The 19947-nt window shown below is 37.6% G+C and overlaps 1 protein-coding gene across 1 annotated transcript in view; it reads right to left on the reverse strand.

Moving 5' to 3' along the window:
* LOC138706487 (transmembrane protein 26) overlaps positions 1-19947 on the reverse strand; it is a 52981-nt gene that overhangs the window by 9969 nt on the left and 23065 nt on the right. Inside the window, exons 3-9 of the mRNA XM_069835830.1 lie at positions 15635-15794; positions 12103-12211; positions 9468-9696; positions 7180-7389; positions 4619-4793; positions 2393-2556; positions 1-63 (exon numbers count right to left, since the gene is read on the reverse strand). The exon at positions 1-63 is cut by the window's left edge and continues 87 nt beyond it. Of these exons, the coding sequence (XP_069691931.1) occupies positions 1-63; positions 2393-2556; positions 4619-4793; positions 7180-7389; positions 9468-9696; positions 12103-12211; positions 15635-15794 (1110 nt within the window). The remainder of the gene's footprint in view (positions 64-2392; positions 2557-4618; positions 4794-7179; positions 7390-9467; positions 9697-12102; positions 12212-15634; positions 15795-19947) is intronic.

The raw sequence follows: 19947 nt of genomic DNA on the forward strand, positions 1-19947 counted from the left end.
GCTGTGGAGTACCCCGTATCCTGCCGGTAGCTCCTTCCAGCACCAGAATTCTTGTCTGTTGTCCTGCGAAGATAAATATAAAAATCTTATACTACACGTTACAATTATTATAGATATATCTAAAGTTTCCAAATTCATATTTTGAACATTTTTGGCAGTGAGATGTTTGAATAATACTTCATCTCCTGTAGAGAAATATCGCTGCCAGCGGACAGAGGTAAGTAGGATATTGTGAGTCAATCAGCCAAAATGTTTAACCATTCACAGAGAATCGCTTTGTTAGAGACGTAATTTGCTACAAACAAGAGAACTGTTGATGATTCTGTGCAATAAAAATTGCAGAAATGAGAAAAACTTAATAGTGCTTCACCTTAAAAACATAACCAATTTCCATGGAAACCTTAACAATAAATTTTTGAAGTCCTAATTCCTCACACGCTGTTCTATACAATCCGGCAGAGGAACTGGAGCTTTTAAATACAGTAGTTGATTATTGACTCAAGAATTCATTTTTTCAAAGTGGCATGAAGTACGCAGTCGGTCATTTACTGTATTTCTTGCAAAGGAAAGTGTCAAATTCTTCATCTTCAATCATGCGATTTAAAACCTCCTCACAAAACATCTTTCTGTTGAAAATATCGCTATGCTTTAATTTATGTAGGGCCTACAACTTGAATTTTGTGTGGATGAAAACGTAAGTCGCATGAACAGATAGGACAGGATCATGGCGCCACAAATTAAAATGACGAAATTCACGTCTCAAAACTGTCGTTGTTCTTGTAAAAGCTTTTAATTGCAAAAGCACGTTCTGCACCGCTCCATCTTTCCATGTTGACTATATGACATTGTTTTGGTATCAGAATGTGCGCGCAGTTCATCGCCTCTCAACTGTGCTGAGAGACATACATAATAATAATAATAATAATAATAATAATAATAATAATAATAATAATAATAATAATAATAATGATTTATTTTAGCTGGCAGATTTAAGGCCGTAAGCCCTTCTCTTCCACTCCACCAGCACAAAGTATAGGCCTATATACATATGCATGAACTTACAAAGAATTCAACAATTTGATTTAGATGAGACTTACATGTATACAAGAGTTATTTACGAATTAAACAACAAAATACTATGAACTATTAATTAAACACTGAAATAAACTGTGTAGCAGAATTAAGCTAAAATACATAGAATGTTAATATATTTCAAATAATATTAGATAATAGAAAGAGATTATTATGAGACAATTTTGAAAATACAGCACTATCAGGATGATGTCTAAAGAAAGAAGTAACAGTGTAGTTAGTGATAGTTTAAATCAGTATGATTGGAGTGAAATGCTAAGAAGGTTATCTTTTAAGCTGTTTTTAAATATGTTTATTGTCTTGCAGCCCCTAATACTTTGTGACAAGGAATTCCATTGACGCGAGGTGGATATTGTAAAAGGTGATAAATAACAAGATGTTCTATGAAGGGGTATACTTAGCGTGCCATAGACAAGTGATGTGGTATTTACGTCGTGGTTAGAGTATAGATAAGAGAAACGAGACGAAAGGTAATTTGGTGTTACGCTTCTTAAAATCACCTGTTCCTCTACAGGACTCCGTACCTTCTTAAAAATTCGCGCTTGAAGCTATCACCGCTAGATGGCAGTATTACCTAGGTGTCAATACAGTGACTCTAGGTGTCAAGATGATCGATGTCCCATTGTCGAGCAGCGCTCCATTGTACGATTTTTCTAGGCAGAAGAACTGGCAGTAAAGAATATTCGTAAATAAAAGAAACCCATGCATGGTAAGCATTGCCTGTCACGTCAAGTTGCCTGCAATTGGGTGCAGAAGTTCTCTGAAGGGCGGACAATATGGGACACCGAGTCGGTCGGCCAGTGGGAATTTTCACGGAGGTAAATGTGCAACAGGTTGGCGACTTGATCCGAGCAGGCATGGTGAAGGGGATGATATGCTAGGCCGGATAGTCATGGGTGCGTGTACCAGCCGAAGGCAAAGCGTGCATCAATGCTCGGATGAAGTCATCAATGGAATATATACTCGTGCATAGGTCCCGCCATCTTGCAACTGCTGCTTTTTTGTCTCGTTTGTACGAACATCGATAGTACTGCCATCTAACGGTGGAAACTTCAGGTGTCTTATTTAAAAATGTACGTAGCTACTTTAATTTGTAACTTATTTACTTTCTTTCCATAAAGTGGAAAGAAAGTAGATGTACACAGCACAGGGGCGTCGGAAAGCAAATTTCTCTACCAATACTCTGAATGTTGTACAATTCGACTCTGCTTTACTTCGTTTCATTTCCACCGGAAATAGACTTCCGAAATCGATTATTAAGCTCCTGTAAGTAGGCTAAGTGACTCAATCTCTACTTTACCTGTCTCGATGTTTCTTCTTAGCATGTCGCACCTCCTCCAAGGTGAGGTCCACTTCCTCGTCGGATTGCTCTTGTATCGTGGGGCTCCTGCTGGTGTCGTCATCCTCCGAAAACACTTCCTGACGCGAGCTGGCCCTACTCATATGTACTGTGCGTCTGTCATGCTGGAACAGGGAGACAACGTACAAATTGGTATTTTGCAATAACTAATGTTTTTAATAATAATAATAATAATAATAATAATAATAATAATAATAATAATAATAACCACTTTTTCCGCTAGATTAGTATTCAGTACTCAGTCAATGTTCCACCGGTGAACAATAACCAGGACTAAATCCGACCCACTCGAAGGTGATCTTTTTTCATCCTCGTAACTTATACCGATCTTCCGGAGTAGCAGACGAAACGTATGATAGCAACAGCTCCAAAAGACCACGGCCCTTTAGCCCGGATAACATCGATCCCTATGACGCCGGCCGTGAAAATCTACATTCCAAGATTATTTGAACTGTCTAGCGTATATCTGTGGTATTGCAAATTCATCCGTGTAAGTATTAAGCATCTCAATTCTCCATCGCAAGGAGAACAGTAAGTAGGGCAGAGGTTGTTAATATTGTGATTTGAGTAATATCGCGTTAGTTCTTTTTGAGAATTTGTTACAATTTTACTGAGCGAGAGGAAGGTCGGTTTTTTACGTCATCGTATTAAGGGAATGTTCGTGGACAAGTTGCTGCACAAAACCGGTCCTTCTCTCGCTCAGTAAAATTGTAACAAAATTCTCAAAAAGAATTATCACGATATTACTCGTACCACAATATTACCAAACTTTACCCTACATGCAATAAACTTTACGGTTACTGAGCGAAAAATTTTACAAGGAAACTCTTAATGAGTTCATGTCGAAACCATCCATAAAACTGCGAACACTGCTAGATCTCCAGAGCAGATGGACAAATACAAACAGATAGCTGCTCATACTAACTAATGTCGTGCATTTCAAGCTCTATGTTCAGTTCAAATTTGTCGAGCGTGACAAGAACCAAGTCTGCTTTGAAGAAGCGGATCTCTCAAGCTCGCTCGAACTTGCGCCTTGTATGATCTGTGCCTTTGAAGTTTGCTGACCTCTCCTACCCTCCCCTCCCAACTCTTCATGCTTTTAGCTGAATAAAGAGTTTAGAACAAATCTTGTGAAGTTTTATTTAAATATAAGGACAGGTAATTTTTACTACAAAAAATGATTAAACATCGACAAAAATATATGTACATATAGACACATCACATTATATTTTTAAAATACACCAATTACCGACAGAAAGTAGCTGTAATTATATTCTTCAGATAATGTTCTAATAAATCCAGTTGCTCAGTTACAATATTTGTGTAATTATATAGATAATGAAAGTATTAATGTCATGCATTACAGGCATGTTCGCTCTGCCATTGTTCACTTTTGTTACCAGATCTTCCAGATGGGGAAATGTGAATGACAAAACAAATTGTGGGTGCAGCTTGCATTCTTGCAATCTTTGTGTTAAAAATACTGTCCATTTCCTTCCATGGGGACTCAACATCTGTCCAGGACACGGTGAAACATAAATTCTAAAGACACCCTCGTACCGACAAAAGAACAGTAGCGATCAAAGCCCTCACTTAAACTAAGCTGTTGTCAAGCATTTTATATTACTTCCGTTGTGTGAGGTGAAGCCTTCAAGTGTAATGAGGGTTGATCTTTACAAACTATAGAACTCAAACTTCACTCTTATTCACCTATTAAGTAGGTAATTACTAGTGACCTAATTGGTTAGAAACAGATTTAACAGACCTATCGGTAAAGAAGAAAGTAAAATGCATTCCAAATGATCTAAAAGTTCTTCAAAGTATTAAAAATGACCAGAAATGCCGAAAGAATATAAAAATGACTTATTAGTTCAAAAATGTCGAAAAATACAAAAAATGCAATATTAGAAATTAATTTTTTACGTTGATATTACCATAGAAAGGATTTCTATATTAATTGACATCGTCCTAATGTGAAAAATAAGATGACTTTTCATCAACATCCGCCCCCTAATTATGAGATTCTACGTCACAGTTGGTTGCACCTCGTTTGAAGGTTAGATCTGCCCCAGCTGGACATGCCTGGTCTAAAGCCTGCAATATTAATGAATTGTTATAATCAGGACAAGGTAAATGAAAGGGTGAGTGAACCAGTCACGAACTCACCGATTGTCTGTCGGGTGCGGTGTACACTTCAGACAGGGATATCACTGAGATTCCTTCACCTCCCCTGTCCTCACCGCGGTTAGTGCCTCTTTTTCTGTTGGAGATTCTTGCTCTTTTCTTCTGTTTTTCTTCCAGTTTCCTAAGTTTTCTGGTTTCCGAATGAACCACGTACAACCTGGAAATCAGTAAAGCAGGGGTTCATGCTCTATAAGGAAATGAAAGAAGTATTAGATCATGAAACATAAGAAATTGCAATATGTAAGATTTAAGATTTTAATAATAATAATAATAATAATAATAATAATAATAATAATAATAATAATAATAATAATAATAATAATAATAATAATAATGAGGGCGGCAATGAACCTCCGGGTTCCTTAAAAGCCATAAATAAGAAAGTCTTTTCGTGCCTAGACTTCTGCCACTCCTCCTAGTTGGTACCATCGCGTTTCTAACTCCTCCGGATCAGGTCGCTGAACTTCCCCCCCTCCCCCCGTATGTTGTAGCTAATCAGTTACGTCCATTTTCAGCTTTCACCCTCGAAATTTTCTAGCGCTCCTTCACTGGGGCGGCGAAACCCGAAGTGAAACAGGTGGCCAATAGGCTTGGAGCTCACATATTCCGTTTTTCACAGCCCCAATTCCACCCTTGCAAGGACGTATTTTCAAGTACCTTTAAAGTTTCTCCTCCCATTTCTCCTCTCTCATTCATTCATTCATTCATTCATTCATTCATTCAGCCACAGGAGTACCCTATGTAATATAACTATAGCAAAAGAAATTACAACAATTTACCACGGAAATTTGGTCCCGGCTGATGTAGTAATGTTAGTTTTCAGAAATGTCTGTCTAGGATGAAACTAGAAGTAAGCAATCGTATCGCAGCAACGGAACTGCATTATTAAAGCATTTTACAAGAATGAGCAACCTTTTCTTAGCCACAGAAGTGCATTACTTTAACATTTTACATAAGTTCTATACATATTATGTTCCATCTGTGATTTTTTTTTTTTGCCGGGAAAAATTGATCGAGACGAATCTCTAAAATGTGGCTGATCGTCATGAGATAAATTTTATTCTGGAAAGAAGTGTTGCAGGTACGAATTATCGGAACCCATAGAAAAATTATAGTCCTAAATATTAGTGATATAGTAATTGCAATAAGTTGAGCATGTAGCCTCTGCGAGCGGTTGAAGTGACATTTCTTAAGCTGTAAATGTGTAGTAATCTTTTTAAATGTTCATCAACGAGAAACGATAAAATAGGGCTAAATTCAACACTTTTATACGAATAACTTTCCAGAACGTATAAATAACACAATTGATTTATGATTTCTATAATAAAATGATATTAAGAATGAAGAGCACACAAACGAATTGATTGCTTATAAATTGCTTTACAAATATGTGATGGGCACTTTTAGACTATTTTGTTTACAGTCTTTATGTGGTGAACTATGATTTAATTTGAAATCGCTGACACGAGGTGGATTAAGCATTGCACTCGTTGATTGTTCCTTGATCGTTGGCGGTGTAGTGACAATCACTAAATCCTTGACACTTTGTAACTGAAATGCAGAGGAGAGGATAGAAATACCATTTTCCTTCATTTGCACGCTTTCTTTCACGCCAAGCTATCTTTTATTCAACCCCTGATTTCGGCATATTTTCTTGCAAACATAATAAAAGAAGAAGAAACGAAAATAAATGCAGTGGGTTGCTTCGCGTGAAGTACTAAAACGAGGATGGTGATGTTAATAATAATAATAATAATAATAATAATAATAATAATTCCCGAAAAGACAAAGTATATGATTATGTCTCGTGACCAGAGTATTGTACGAAATGGAAATATAGAAATTGGAGATTTATCCGTGGAAGAGGTGGAAAAATTCAAATATCTTGGAGCAACAATAACAAATATAAATGACACTCGGGAGGAAATTAAACGCAGGATAAATATGGGAAATGCCTGTTATTATTCGGTTGAGAAGCTTTTGTCATCTAGTCTGCTGTCAAAAAATCTGAAAGTTAGAATTTATAAAACAGTTATATTACCGGTTGTTCTTTATGGTTGTGAAACTTGGATTCTCATTTTGAGAGAGGAACGAGAATAAGGTGCTTAGGGAAATATTTGGGGCTAAGAGGGATGAAGTTACAGGAGACTGGAGAAAGTTACACAACGCAGAACTGCACGCATTGTATTTTTCACCTGACATAATTAGGAACATTAAATCCAGACGTTTGAGATGAACAGGGCATGTAGCACGTATAGGCGAATCCAGAAATGCATATAGAGTGTTAGTTGGGAGGCCGAGGGAATAAGACCTTTGGGGAGGCTGAGACGTTGATGGGAGGATAATATTAAAATGGATTTGAGGGAGGTGGGATATGATGGTAGGGACTGGATTAATCTTGCTCAGGATAGGGACCGATGGCGTGCTTATGTGAGGGCGGCAATGAACCTTCGGGTTCCTTAAAAGCCATAAGTAAGTAAGTAAGTAAGTAAGTAATAATAATAATAATAATAATAATAATAATAATAATAATAATAGCTCGCCTATAGAGCTGCAACACGATGACGAGTGTATTCTTGCAGGTGAAAAAGACGTTCATGTAGCTGATGATCTGGTAGTGGACGATGAGCAGCAGGCGGAAGGTAAGGAAGGGCGCGTCCTGCAGCAGGATGTTGAGCACTATGCCCCATACATCAATGGAGCAGCAGCCCGCACAGCACTGCTGTCCTTCCTGCTCCTTGCTGCCCTCCTCACTACAAAACATGAGCGACAGTCCCGTTTCAATTTCATCATATTCCCTAACAATAAAAAGGTGAAGGTATCCCTTTACATTGCATGAAGGCCATAAAATATCTCCCGGATTTTGTGTAGCCTTACAGAATTCTTCCTCCTAAACCATTCAATGTGCTGTCCTGCTTTGGGGGGAGGGGGAAACCACTATGGTCCCGTCGCTCTAATTTCCGGCAGCCAATCGCGTTGCAGGTCGGCTACATTTACACGTATGCGTCTTGTGATTCGCTGATTCATTTCTTAAGGCTCGATAAATGCTTAATATAATCGCCCGCCATTTTGGCTCTTTCGTTGGCGTTCGCAGAAAGCACACGAAGACGTTATTTGCCGCTCAATTATTTGCTGAATTACAGTGCGTTTGATTTATTATCATAGGAGCTACGACATGATAATGTTTAACGGTGTGGCAAATAGATTCCTCGTATGGTAGCTCGGCAACGTAAGAACAAAAATGGCGAACGATACTACCTACCTAGACTTTATAGAGCCTTCACTTTCTAAGACGTAAGCAAAGAAGAGGAGTCACGACGGAAATAACAGCGTCGCGACTATAACTTTACTTCGTTCTATAATGTCTGACAGGAGATGTAATCACTGCCGGCAGAGGAAGAGAGAAGTATAATAATTATGCAACCACTGGCAGAGGCTTCATTCCATGCTTGACTTGAAATTGGACGGTCTGAAGCGTTCTACCTCCGCCCAACATCAAGACAAGCGTGGAATGAGATCTCTGCTATTGGTTGAATAACAGTTATACTCCTCTCCTCCTCTGCCGGCAATGTTTACTTCTCCTGTCAGACATTATGGAGCGAAGTATAGTGGATGTTGGGAAACTAGAACTAATGAATGTATAACAATTTTGTTATGTTAATGCCATTTGAATAATTAAATAAATATAGTGCTCGTCTACGGATTGTGAAGCAATAAGAAAATCAATTCCTACTTGATTTAGGTACTGGCATCCAATATTGCAGTTGGCCCTATATGTTTAAATTTTTATCATTAATTTCGTTATGGCTTTCTCGGGTCATTAGGTACGAGTATATTACGACACAGCTATGAGTTTTCATCCCGATTCTTCGAATATAATAGGCCTACAGCTATACATAAACGCAGAATGAAAGAAGAATCTGTCGTCATTACGGAGAATTATTGTCGGCGTGTCTCGAACCTTCTCAACCCTACTCATTTCTAATAGCGTGGAAACGGCGAGGCGTAGATCCGTTTGAAATGATCGAAACTGAGGCCCAGCGATGATTCTATGTCTACAGACATTCTGGGAGTAGAGCCTCACTCTCTCTAATAGATGGTTGTTCTAAGCGACTTTGTCCTTAAGGCTTCTACTTTCATCGTTGATATAAAGAAAAAGTATATATACTTTAATTAGATACATTTTCCGTTATTGAGAATGCTAAAAAAAAAACACGCATTACTGTTGGAAGTCTCTAAATAAATTATTATATGAGGAGTCCGCCGAGTTAGTTCTATAGTAGCAGGTCTGCTTCCAGACTAGCCGGCCCGGTTTCGACTCCCGGCTGGGTCATAATTTTGGTGTAAATTTTCTACCTCGGAGTTAGAAGAGATGGCGTTGCATAATTTCTAATTACTAGATTACACACCAATAACCTGGTTCAATCCCACATGTCACTGTTGATAGTGAGTCGGCCGTCGGACAAGGACGTTAAGCTTGGCATGCTATTCGACAGGAGTAGGCTACGTGCCGGCACCGGGTTTCCCCTTCACCCTTCCTCATCTCCATCATCATCCTCACCCATTCCCTACACTACACTTCCACGAAAACACATACACGCACCCTAGTACATGATATAGTATAACTCTCCACAGATACACACCATGCATAGCGTGGCTCGCCGAAGTGGTGTGCAACTTGAAAATGGGTCACAGTCTTGCCATCTGGCCGCAATATGCGGAACACGAAACACGCAAGTGAAGAGTGTAGGCATTAGATACATACACACACGTACGAGAAGGAAAGAATAACGGCAAGGTAGGAAACTTGCCCATCTGATGGTACGCTCACCCGCCGGAGGTGCTGGTGGAGGTAAGGCGCGACTTCCTGGACTTGGTTGCCGTGAGCACGACGGTGAACTGCAGCAGGCTCCACGACCAGATGGCCAGCGTCAGCAGCACCAGGATCGGCTCCTGCGCGATCTTCTCGTCCTTGAAGGAGTCGAAGAACTCGATGATATCTGCCGCGGTGCCTATGTACACCAGCAGCAACTGCGAGAGCTGGTCGCGCGTCAGCTCCCCTGGAACATGATTAGTGACGACTTGTTTTGTTACATTGCCACTGTCTCCAACCCCACTCGGTTATCCACTCCGGAACTGGAATCTGTGGTCTTGGCAGTTGGACAAAGTTTGGGTGATTACAGCTAGTCCTCTGGGTTGGTGTCCTACTATAACTACAGTCTAGTATATACAGTCACGAAGCTTGAGTTGTGAGGTTGCTAGGAACAATAGATTGTGCAGGTACTATTTCGCATTGTCTGTAATCAGGCGATAGTAGCGATTCTAGTGGTTAGCAACTATCTATGGATGCATATTTACTACGTATTGAGCTTCGTGACTGTATATACTAGACTGTGCCATAACTCAGCGCATTTGGAACTGAAGGATCAACGTACAAACGTACAACCCACGCACGACTCACTGAACTGAAAACTGTGAACTGAAGCACTGGTACTCCCGGCTGTCCCAACTGACTTTAGTTGAGGAGAATAGTCCAGGAATGGGGTAAGTACGGGTGGCAAATGCAGTCTATTGCTTGATCTTGTTCCGCCATTTCGAAATGCGCTGACAATACTCGTAGCTATATTATAACTAGAGTCCTGAGTCTGGGCTTAGAGAGTCTCCAAGTAATAAATAAATAAATAAATGAGTAATGAATTAATAAATGAATGAATGAATAAATAAATAAATAAATAAATAAATAAGTAAATAAATGAGTGAATGAATTAATGAATGAATAAATAAATAAATAAGTAAATAAATAAATAAATGAATAAATAAATAAGTAAATAAATAAATACGTAAGTAAATAAATAAATTAATGAATGAATGAATAAATAAATAAATAAGTAAATAAATAAATAAGTGAATAAATAAATAAATAAATAAGTAAATAAATAAATGAATTAATTAATTAATTAATGCATGAATGAATGAATGAATAAGTAAATAAATAAATAAATCAATCAATCAACAACCTTATTGTGCAGTTAGTAACGTAACTAGTCAGTGAATATTTCTACCAGAAGTAATAAAGAAGCAGAATCTTCCTTTTACTCATAACAACTGTGGTATAGTTGAGTTCAGTGTACTGCCATTACAAATAATTATTTTCAGGGCCGCAGATACCAGTCAATTAATCAATGGATTGTGAGAGGCCTCTTGTTTGGAGCAAGAGGTACCCTACCAAAATTCACCGGTGATGTCCTTAAAAGTCTAAAAATTAATTTATATGAAATTCAAGAAATTCTAATTGAAATTCTTAGATATTATCTCCAAATAATAAATTACCACTTATATGTTAAGTTAAATTAATTTTTCCTTCACTGTCAACACTGTATTAATTTTAATCTTGATCTTCAACGTTGTAAATTATTGCCTTCTGGATCCTTGTGGTTACCCTCAGTGGAGAGCAGACGATTTTTTTTCAAATCTTTCTCTCTCTTAGGTTAATTCTTTCCTAGCCACGGCAACGCTCATGTTAACCAATCACAACGACAACGTCTCCTCATTTCTATCGGTTCCTCTAAAGACTTCAAACTAAGAAAAGATGTTGTCAAACTTACATCTGTCGGAGAGTTTTTAATTCAGTGTAAATAAATATCAAATCAAAATAAATCAATTAAGAGAGAACCAACAAAAATAGTTGGTGCTTATACATACGTTCGATGCCTTTGTTAATAAATAAATATTTTATATCCCGACTTATTACTTCATTTTCAACGTTTGGTAAGAAATGTAACACCGGCAACAGTAATTTTATTGTGTAAGACCACCAGCGTAGCTTAGGTGGTAGCGCGTTTCTTTATTGCTCCGCATCTATCCTTGAGCTGGTTACCTAGTCGTGTTTTTAACGTTGATTAACGTTATTATAGAGCCTGGGATTTTAGGTGCTAAAAGTTAATATTGTTCCAATGCGCTCGGACGCAGGTTCGATTCCCGCTTGGGCTGACTACCTTGTTTGGATTTTTCCGATCCAATCGTAAGGTGAATGTCAGATAATCTAGCTAATCCTAGGCTTCATTTCACCAAATATCATCTCGCTATCACCAATTCAATCGACGCTAAATAACTCTGCAGTTGATACAGCGTCGTTAAATAACAAAGGAAAAAAATTAAATTAAATTTAAAAAACCTTGTCTCCAGAATGGATAACAATAAAATCCCAAAGATCAGTATCTCTTACACAGCAATGGGACACAGAAGAACAGGCAGACCTCTTAAACGACAGTTGATGGGGCGAACAGGTCTACAAAGACCTAATTCGTAAAGGATGTTGAAGATGAATATGTATCTGGCATCTAACTCCGACCCCATTTGCGAAGACTGACTGTGCTACTGCTAGATCCTCCCTTTACAGCAGGGATTCAATATGAGATGTAATGGTACAGTTTCTATGAAATATATACTTTGCAGTGGATACTCACCTTTAGGAAGCATCCACCGCCCTATGATGAGGATGAGCATCAGGAACTGCTCTATCAGAGTCACCCAGGTCTCCGTGTCGATCTGAAGGTTCGGTGGCAACAGGTGGCCCTGGAAAGATTTCATTTGTACAGAAGTTTGAGGAAAGAAAGGAATCTAAAACGTTACAAATGTTTTGATGTGAAACGTCTATATTCAACCTATAAGAAGAGAAATAGTAATATGCGTTACAAGAGCGGTATGTTGACGTTTTCATGTTCGAGGAAAAAATTGAAAAAGCGAAACGTAGTTGAGCTTTTTTAATTTCCGAGAACATGAAAACAAACATACCGCTCGTGTATCGTACATTATTTTGTGCGAAGATCGTTTATTACATACCTGAAAGAGGAATTTTGTAATTAGTTGCAATGAAATCTCCATCTTGGTTTCTGTTCAATGACGGCAAATTTGCAAAACAAATATATCTATCTTCAACATTGTTCCTATAAAATGTTTTCTGTGTTTACTATACTCCAGCAGACCGTGATATACTTCTGTCTTTTTTTTTCCACAGTCTATGATGAATCTGGAATCTTGCTGATTTTTTCACGGCTTCCTTAATGTTACTTGCATTACAAATGCAGTAACTTTTGTGGTGTTGTAGAGTTTACTTAATTTTTGCAAATATTTAAAAACAATAATTAACAGTGCAATTTAGGTGAAATTGCAGTGGTAAGTTTCCAATTTATAATTATTACTATATTGAACGTCTTTAAAAATAATATGTTAAAAGCCTAAAGCAGTAAAATGAATATGACGCTTAAGCGGTAAGAATAGGGAAATTGTTATGTGTGTTACGTTGGGAATACTGAATGTGGTATTTCACACTTACCGCGTATTGGTTGTGTGCGGAAAGCAAGCAAATACGCACGATCTCGCACAAAATTTATAACGTTTTGATATGAAAGGTTTACTATGACGTCACTCGTCACACCATGAGAACAGAAATGTAAGATGAACTTCGTACCTCGTGGTTTTTTCACGGGATCCTTCTCCCTTCATTCTCTATTCAAAGTTCCTCGAGGTTTTCCACACGATCTTCTCCGTCATCTGTAGCTATTACAGTAGGTACAGCCATTTTCGGTTTTTCACTTTCAAAATGTATCTTAATTTCTTTCAACGGAACGGTGAAAAACGGAGGACGTAAGTGGCCAACAAGCTTGGAGCTCACATGGATTCTTTCTTATAGCCCAAACATTTTCTTGGAAGGACACGCGATCGCGCACGTTTTAATTATTTCTCCTCCCATTTCCGCTTTCTTAATTCCATTCGTCTCGCTGCATTATCTAATTATATTGGATAGAGTGTACTAATCCTGCCTGTGGTAGTATTTAATTAATCCTTAAATCCATCCTTACCTAGCCTAAAAATTGTGTATTAAGAATAAATCCCCGATCACTTTTTTATGAAAAAAAAAGGTATGAAGAAAGGAAATAGGTTTATACTCGAACATATTAATTGGTAAGTTAATAATATGAGGTCGGACAATAAAGTAATTAGACTGGCTCAAGAAACACTTTTGCTTTCATTTTTAACCAAATACAATGTGATCACCTTCAATGTAGTTGCCTTGAGCCGCCTGCACATACTTATACGTTAAGTGAAAAAATATGACTACAGCAGATGCATTCGGAGGAGAGCTGAAGGCCGAAATAACACGTGAAATACAGTTTATTACCGAAGAAAAATTCAGAACGTGGCAAATAATTTGTTTAAACGATGTGAGGCATTTCTTACTGCTAAAGGTAATTTTCAACAGTATCTGAAATAAATGGTAAGTAATAAACCTGTATACATGTATTTTAGTAATAATTTAAATTCGTGGATTCTGTAGTTGCTAAATGTCTTGCCGGTAGTAACGGAACACGCTCCCCGCCGTGCACGCACGACACGCAGGAAAGTATACATCTGCAGTTCCGTTGTAATCTAGTTTCCTCGTAAAATGAAAACACTGTATATTAGTCTATTTGCTGTGGAAATCTGTGTGCGCAGTTTGAGAGGAAATTTCTACTTGATGTACTACAAATAATAAAATACATAGGCTAGAAGCTTTTTAATATGACAAACAAAGCTCGTTGCTTCTTTCTTTTTAACGAAAATTAGACTATGAAATTAATGATTGTGGAGCACAATTAAATATAAATTATTTTTTGTGTGTAATGACAGGGTCCTTAACTTGCCGTTATTTGCCCCGATGAGCGTGGCTCATAGATGTCTAGAAGCACAGACCACTTAGTTCGTCAGAGATTATCCAGAGTGCACCACAGGTGGTGGAACTACATTACACTCGTCATGAATGAATGAATTAATTAATGATGATGATGACGATGAAGATAATGATGATTGAGAATTATTGCGATGTCACGAACAAACCGGAGTACCCGGAGAAAAGCTCTATGTTGTCTGGACAGCGGGCTTGCCCAAGAAGTTATAAATTCAGAGTGGATCTACAGGGATTTGAACTCGGGCCCCCTGGCTTATGAACCCAGAGCGCTAGCACTAACCACTGACATAAAATATAAAAATTATAACTTTAATGAAAAATCGTTGTTGTTTAGCCGTCTTTCTTTAAAAATGTTTTTCAGTGAGCCTAATTTATTTATTTATTTATTTATTTATTTATTTATTTATTTATTTATTTATTTATTTATTTATTTATTTATTTATTTATTTATTTAATCTGACAGGATTAAGGCCATAAGGTCTTCTCTTCCATCCTACCAAATAGCACATATAAATACAAAAAAGAAATACAAACACTGATGAAAATAATACAAATTAAGTTAAAGCCCTATAGAGGGTCAACAGTGTCAAAAGAATACTATAGAGCTCTCTTCGAGCTAATATAAGAAAAAAGAAAGAAAACAGAGATAGTAATGATGATAGTGATAACTGATAATAATAATAATAATAATAATAATAATAATAATAATAATAATAATAATAATAATAATAATAACAATAATAACAATAATAATAACAACAACAACAATAATAATAATAATAATAATAATAATAATAATAATAATAATAATAATTTATTGTCAATTTTATAACAGCATAGTTACAATATTTACTATATGCCATGGGTTAAGCCGAAGTTGCGCAACCTGACAGGTGTTCAACAAGCAATTTCATGGACTAGAATGTGATTTTTTAATTTAAATATGAATTTTGATATTGTCCGACAGTCTCTGACATGGTCACGGAGAGAATTAAAGATATCTTAGAAAAAAAATCGAGGCTACAGTTGAGATTGTGTTGAATATACGTAAATATGTAGATGGTTTCAAAATTCTGATTGACATTTTACTGGGCGCTTGCTTTTCGAATTAGCAATATTATGATTTTTCATAAGAATGGTTCGAGACTTTTGCACAAACCGGTATTTTTATCTGTAACACGTAACAATGTTACATTCTCTTATGCATCGCATCTATTTTGTATGTAAATGAACTCTTAAATGAAGAACTTATCATTAATTTACAGACTTACCCCCATGAGTTTATCAAGACCTCGAAGGTCGTCTATCGAAAAGGCAGTGATGTTCTTGGCCTCCTCGCGTGCTCGCAGCCTCCGATCCACTTTGTCCAGCTCCAGCAGCCAGATGGCAGGCACAACGCTGGACAGGTACAGGAATACACTCGGACAAAACCTGGAGTGTCAGGAAACATAAATAATTACGTAATGTTACTCCTGTATTGGAGTGTGCTGGAGCAGAAACACTTCACTACCGTACCAAGCAACAACAACAACAACAACAACAACAATAATAATAATAATAATAATAATAATAATAATAAAGATGTAGAAATTGGCGTAGACACTAATAGAGTTTGAAGAACCGATTGACCTAATTATTTATCTAAAGATGTCTTAGCTTGTTACGACGTATAGTTGGCGCCAGCGTTTTTGGCGTGTGTCCTAGATATATAGTGTGAGCATGTTACTAGTGCAGCTGAGAATGGTACCACTTCATATACACGTCACACCAGCCATTTGCCAAACACAGTTGTCAGACTGACTGCGGAAAATGTAAAACACTCGCACTTAACGTTCCCATTACCTATTTCACACGCCAAAAACGGTGACGTGGACTGTAAGTGTTTTGTTGTGCAATCCATCTATCTATCCATCTGTCCGTCTATCCGTCTAGACCTGTAGCAGACGTAAACAAAAGCAACTCATAGCATTCGTCTCTCTCTCTCTCTCTCTCTCTCTCTCATTAGGGTAGGGAATGAAGAAAAGCTCTTGTGGCTTAGTGATCGCAATTTTAAACGGAAATACGCAACTTGTGATATAGAAATAAAATGCAATAATTTTTACTGACAAGATTTGTCTTACATTAAATTACCACTTCTGAAAATAAATCATTACAGGACACGATATTATTTACATCTAATTTGAGGCTGAAAAATGTTAAATTAATGTAAATTTCAACACAGCAAGTGAAGGTCAGATTACATTATTGACCCATCCCTTACCTTCCCCTCCCCCTCTGCAGTACTTAGACAAAGGCACGCGACACTGCGCTACGTTACAAGATTTTAAAGATTTTTCGCGATTATTCAATTTAGATTCATGGCTGAAAGGTTTAGTTTGTAAAAAAAAAAAAAAAACTCAAGACACCATCTATTTAGATTTTTATTACTTATCTACTGGTATAGCAATTAGCTATTTCTCTTGGACCGTTACCACAGTAGAGCGCTACAAACATTGAGCAAAGAGTATTTTTTCCTGCTTAATGGTGCTTCATCGAAGGAAAAGTGTAATAAAAGTTTCGTTACAATTATTACAATCAGGAAATCACAAAAATACATATTAAATGCAATAGAAACAAAAATACATTGAAAACTATTATGCACATAAAACAAAAGTGAATATGTCAAATATTTAAATAAAACTGAAATATAAATTAAAGGATTTACTCCCGTATGAGCAAACATTCGTGGTCGGGAGTTCAAAACCCCACTGCAGATAAGCAGAAAGAAGAAGACAAAATAAATTAATATAAAAAAATAAAATAGCACAGATTACAAAAACAAAAACCTATACGGTTAATTTTTTATTTTTATTTTAGTAGGTTATTTTACAACGCTTTATCAACAACTTAGGTTATTTAGCATCTGAATGAGGTGAAGGTGATAATGCCGGTGAAATGAGTCCGGGGTCCAACACCGAAAGTTACCCAGCATTTGCTCATATTGGGTTGAGGGAAAACCCCGGAAAAAACCTCAACCAGGTAACTTGCCCCAACCGGGAATCGAACCCGCGCCACCTGGTTTCGCGGCTAGACGCGCTAACCGTTACTCCACAGGCGTAGACTATACGGTTAAAAAAATCACAATTGAAAACGTTTATAACCAATATTCACAAGTGTATAAGTATAAGATTAATATTTAGCAATTAGGCGTTTACTTATCTACCTCTATGTTATATTTAACATGTAGAATCGCCTCTTAAGTTTTGGTGCATCGGTCCCCTTCCACCCTGTATATGCAATGATTGCCCCAGTCCGATAGGTGGCGTGAGTGGCATTCGTCAATCCGACGTTGACAGGTGAGCCCTTGATAGAGCCAGGTCCATCCGCATACGAGTATCCCGGAGACCAAGGCCTTTCTATAACAGCATCGATAACCTGTGCTACCCCCAAGACTTCACTGCAGTCAGTGTTTTATATTGCAGAATATACAGAGACATCATTTTATTTTTACTAACATTTATAATATTAACCTGGCTATACCTTTGAATTAACGATTGAGAACCGGAAACACCGTTTGCTACCCCTTTCCACGACTGAAGTTCGATGATACTAGCGTAAAATACAAACAAATCACTTTACTAGGTATAGGAGCGAAGAAAAGTAGTGCATCCATTTACGTAAACTAGGAACTATTGCGATTTTGAGTTTGATAATTTTCATTATGCTTTTGTTTAATCAAAATACAGTACAGTATCAACAATAAGTGCTTTTACTCACGAACTGCGGACGTATTCATTATGCAGTGTATATTATACTGTCTGCAGGACATTAGCGTACAATATAGAGATGAAGTAAAATTGAAAAATAATCATAATATGATATTTAAACACATATAACCATATTGTGCATATTATCGCACTATAGACAATTGTACCTAATTCCAATTACCAGTTTCGTCCTTCGTACTAGTAACTCATGTTGAAATAATTATGTACATACTCTATAAAAAAGTATCTTACGTACTGTAAATTCAATCTTCACTTCTGCCCGATTCGAAAAGGTAAAATTACTCAGACATGCTATCTACTGTCCGTCCAAGTGGTTTCGTCGCAGGGTCGTAGAAAGGGGGGAAATCACTTGACATTTAATTACTTAACGAGACCCTTTTATTTAAGTTATTTTAAACAGTTGTATAATATTACGTAGGCGTCCAATTCCTAACAGAATTTAATGTTTTCAGAAAAGAGCTAAGACAGCCCAGCCACTAGCCTTTACAGAGAGGCGAGCAGAAGCGGGTGGGGGAAACCGGGATGCGACGTAGGCAAACGGACGATAGTACCTGTGCGAAAATAGGATTCAATGTAGAAAGTTCTTTCGTCACTGGAAAACGCGAACATATTTCTGAAACGTACTATACTCACTAATTCAGTAATGTTTACTATGACCGTAAGGCGACTTTGACTGCATTGGAAGTTTTCTAGTAGAGGGGGTGGGAGTGAAGTACATTAAAAACTCAGGTACAATAAAAATTGAAGTAAAAATAAAGTGATGTGCCTGTATATGAAATGGGGGAAGTGTAGAATGTTGTGGAATGATAGGGGGAAACGGGGGTTCTCCGAGAAACTCTTCTGCAAAGTCTGCTTTGTTACCACAAATTATATCACTCTAGCCGGGGATCGAACACGGGCCGCCTGGATGAAATATGCGGCTCACATAATTCTTCGTATTTCCGGTTTAATTGCATGTTGAACTTCGTTGTAGCTATAAGTTTTTCTCGAATAACTTTCCATGATATTATATTTATGGACGTGTGAAACTGTCTCCACACCGCATCGCGTGATCCTTGCTCGTTGTTGTTAACTCTTACTCTTGTTTCACAGACTCTGGTTTTCTCTGTTGTTCGGAGTAGACATCTGCTTGGTTTCCCGAGAATTTGACCTGCTTACTATAAGACGAATTGCAGCAAGTATCCTTCTGCGAGGTCAAGGGGAAGTTTATACCCACATAAACATTCCTCATTATTTCCACGAGATCCTGGCGGTGCTTGTTTGGGCTAATTGGACAGTCAGGAGCGCCTCAAACGAGGCTACTACGTCGTATGCAGAACGACTTCCGCTCTGTAACGGTCCAATTCGACCGTGCACTGCTGATAGTCAATCCCGCAGCCAAGTTCATTTGCTTAAGAAGAACCTTGTTCTCAGCTGTGACTCCAGCGATGTCCTCTCGCTAGCTCAGTGCTAGATCGCAAGCCTGTCATTCCGCAAGCTGAAATTCGAGCGTCATAAATGTTGTGGGAAAGCAGTAAGAGCTTCGGTGATCCGGAATGGAAACGTTCAGCCAAATTAATATTGTCTGTGGTTATTATCTACACCCCTGCAAAAAATTTGGAAGCTTAATTTGATTTATATGGAGTTCTCAATATGGCCCAGCACTTGGTTTGGTTTGGCTTTTCGAGAGCAGAACCTGGGACAAATCTATGTACTTAGGCACTCAATAGACCGTTGTGTACTTCATACAGGACGTTTAAATAAAAAGTGGCATATTTTCACACTAGATAGTATTCATCAAGCCTAAAAAAGTCCCATGAACATAATATCCGGAAACA

This window comes from Periplaneta americana, chromosome 9, assembly GCF_040183065.1.
Source record: "Periplaneta americana isolate PAMFEO1 chromosome 9, P.americana_PAMFEO1_priV1, whole genome shotgun sequence".
Taxonomy (NCBI): domain Eukaryota; kingdom Metazoa; phylum Arthropoda; class Insecta; order Blattodea; family Blattidae; genus Periplaneta; species Periplaneta americana.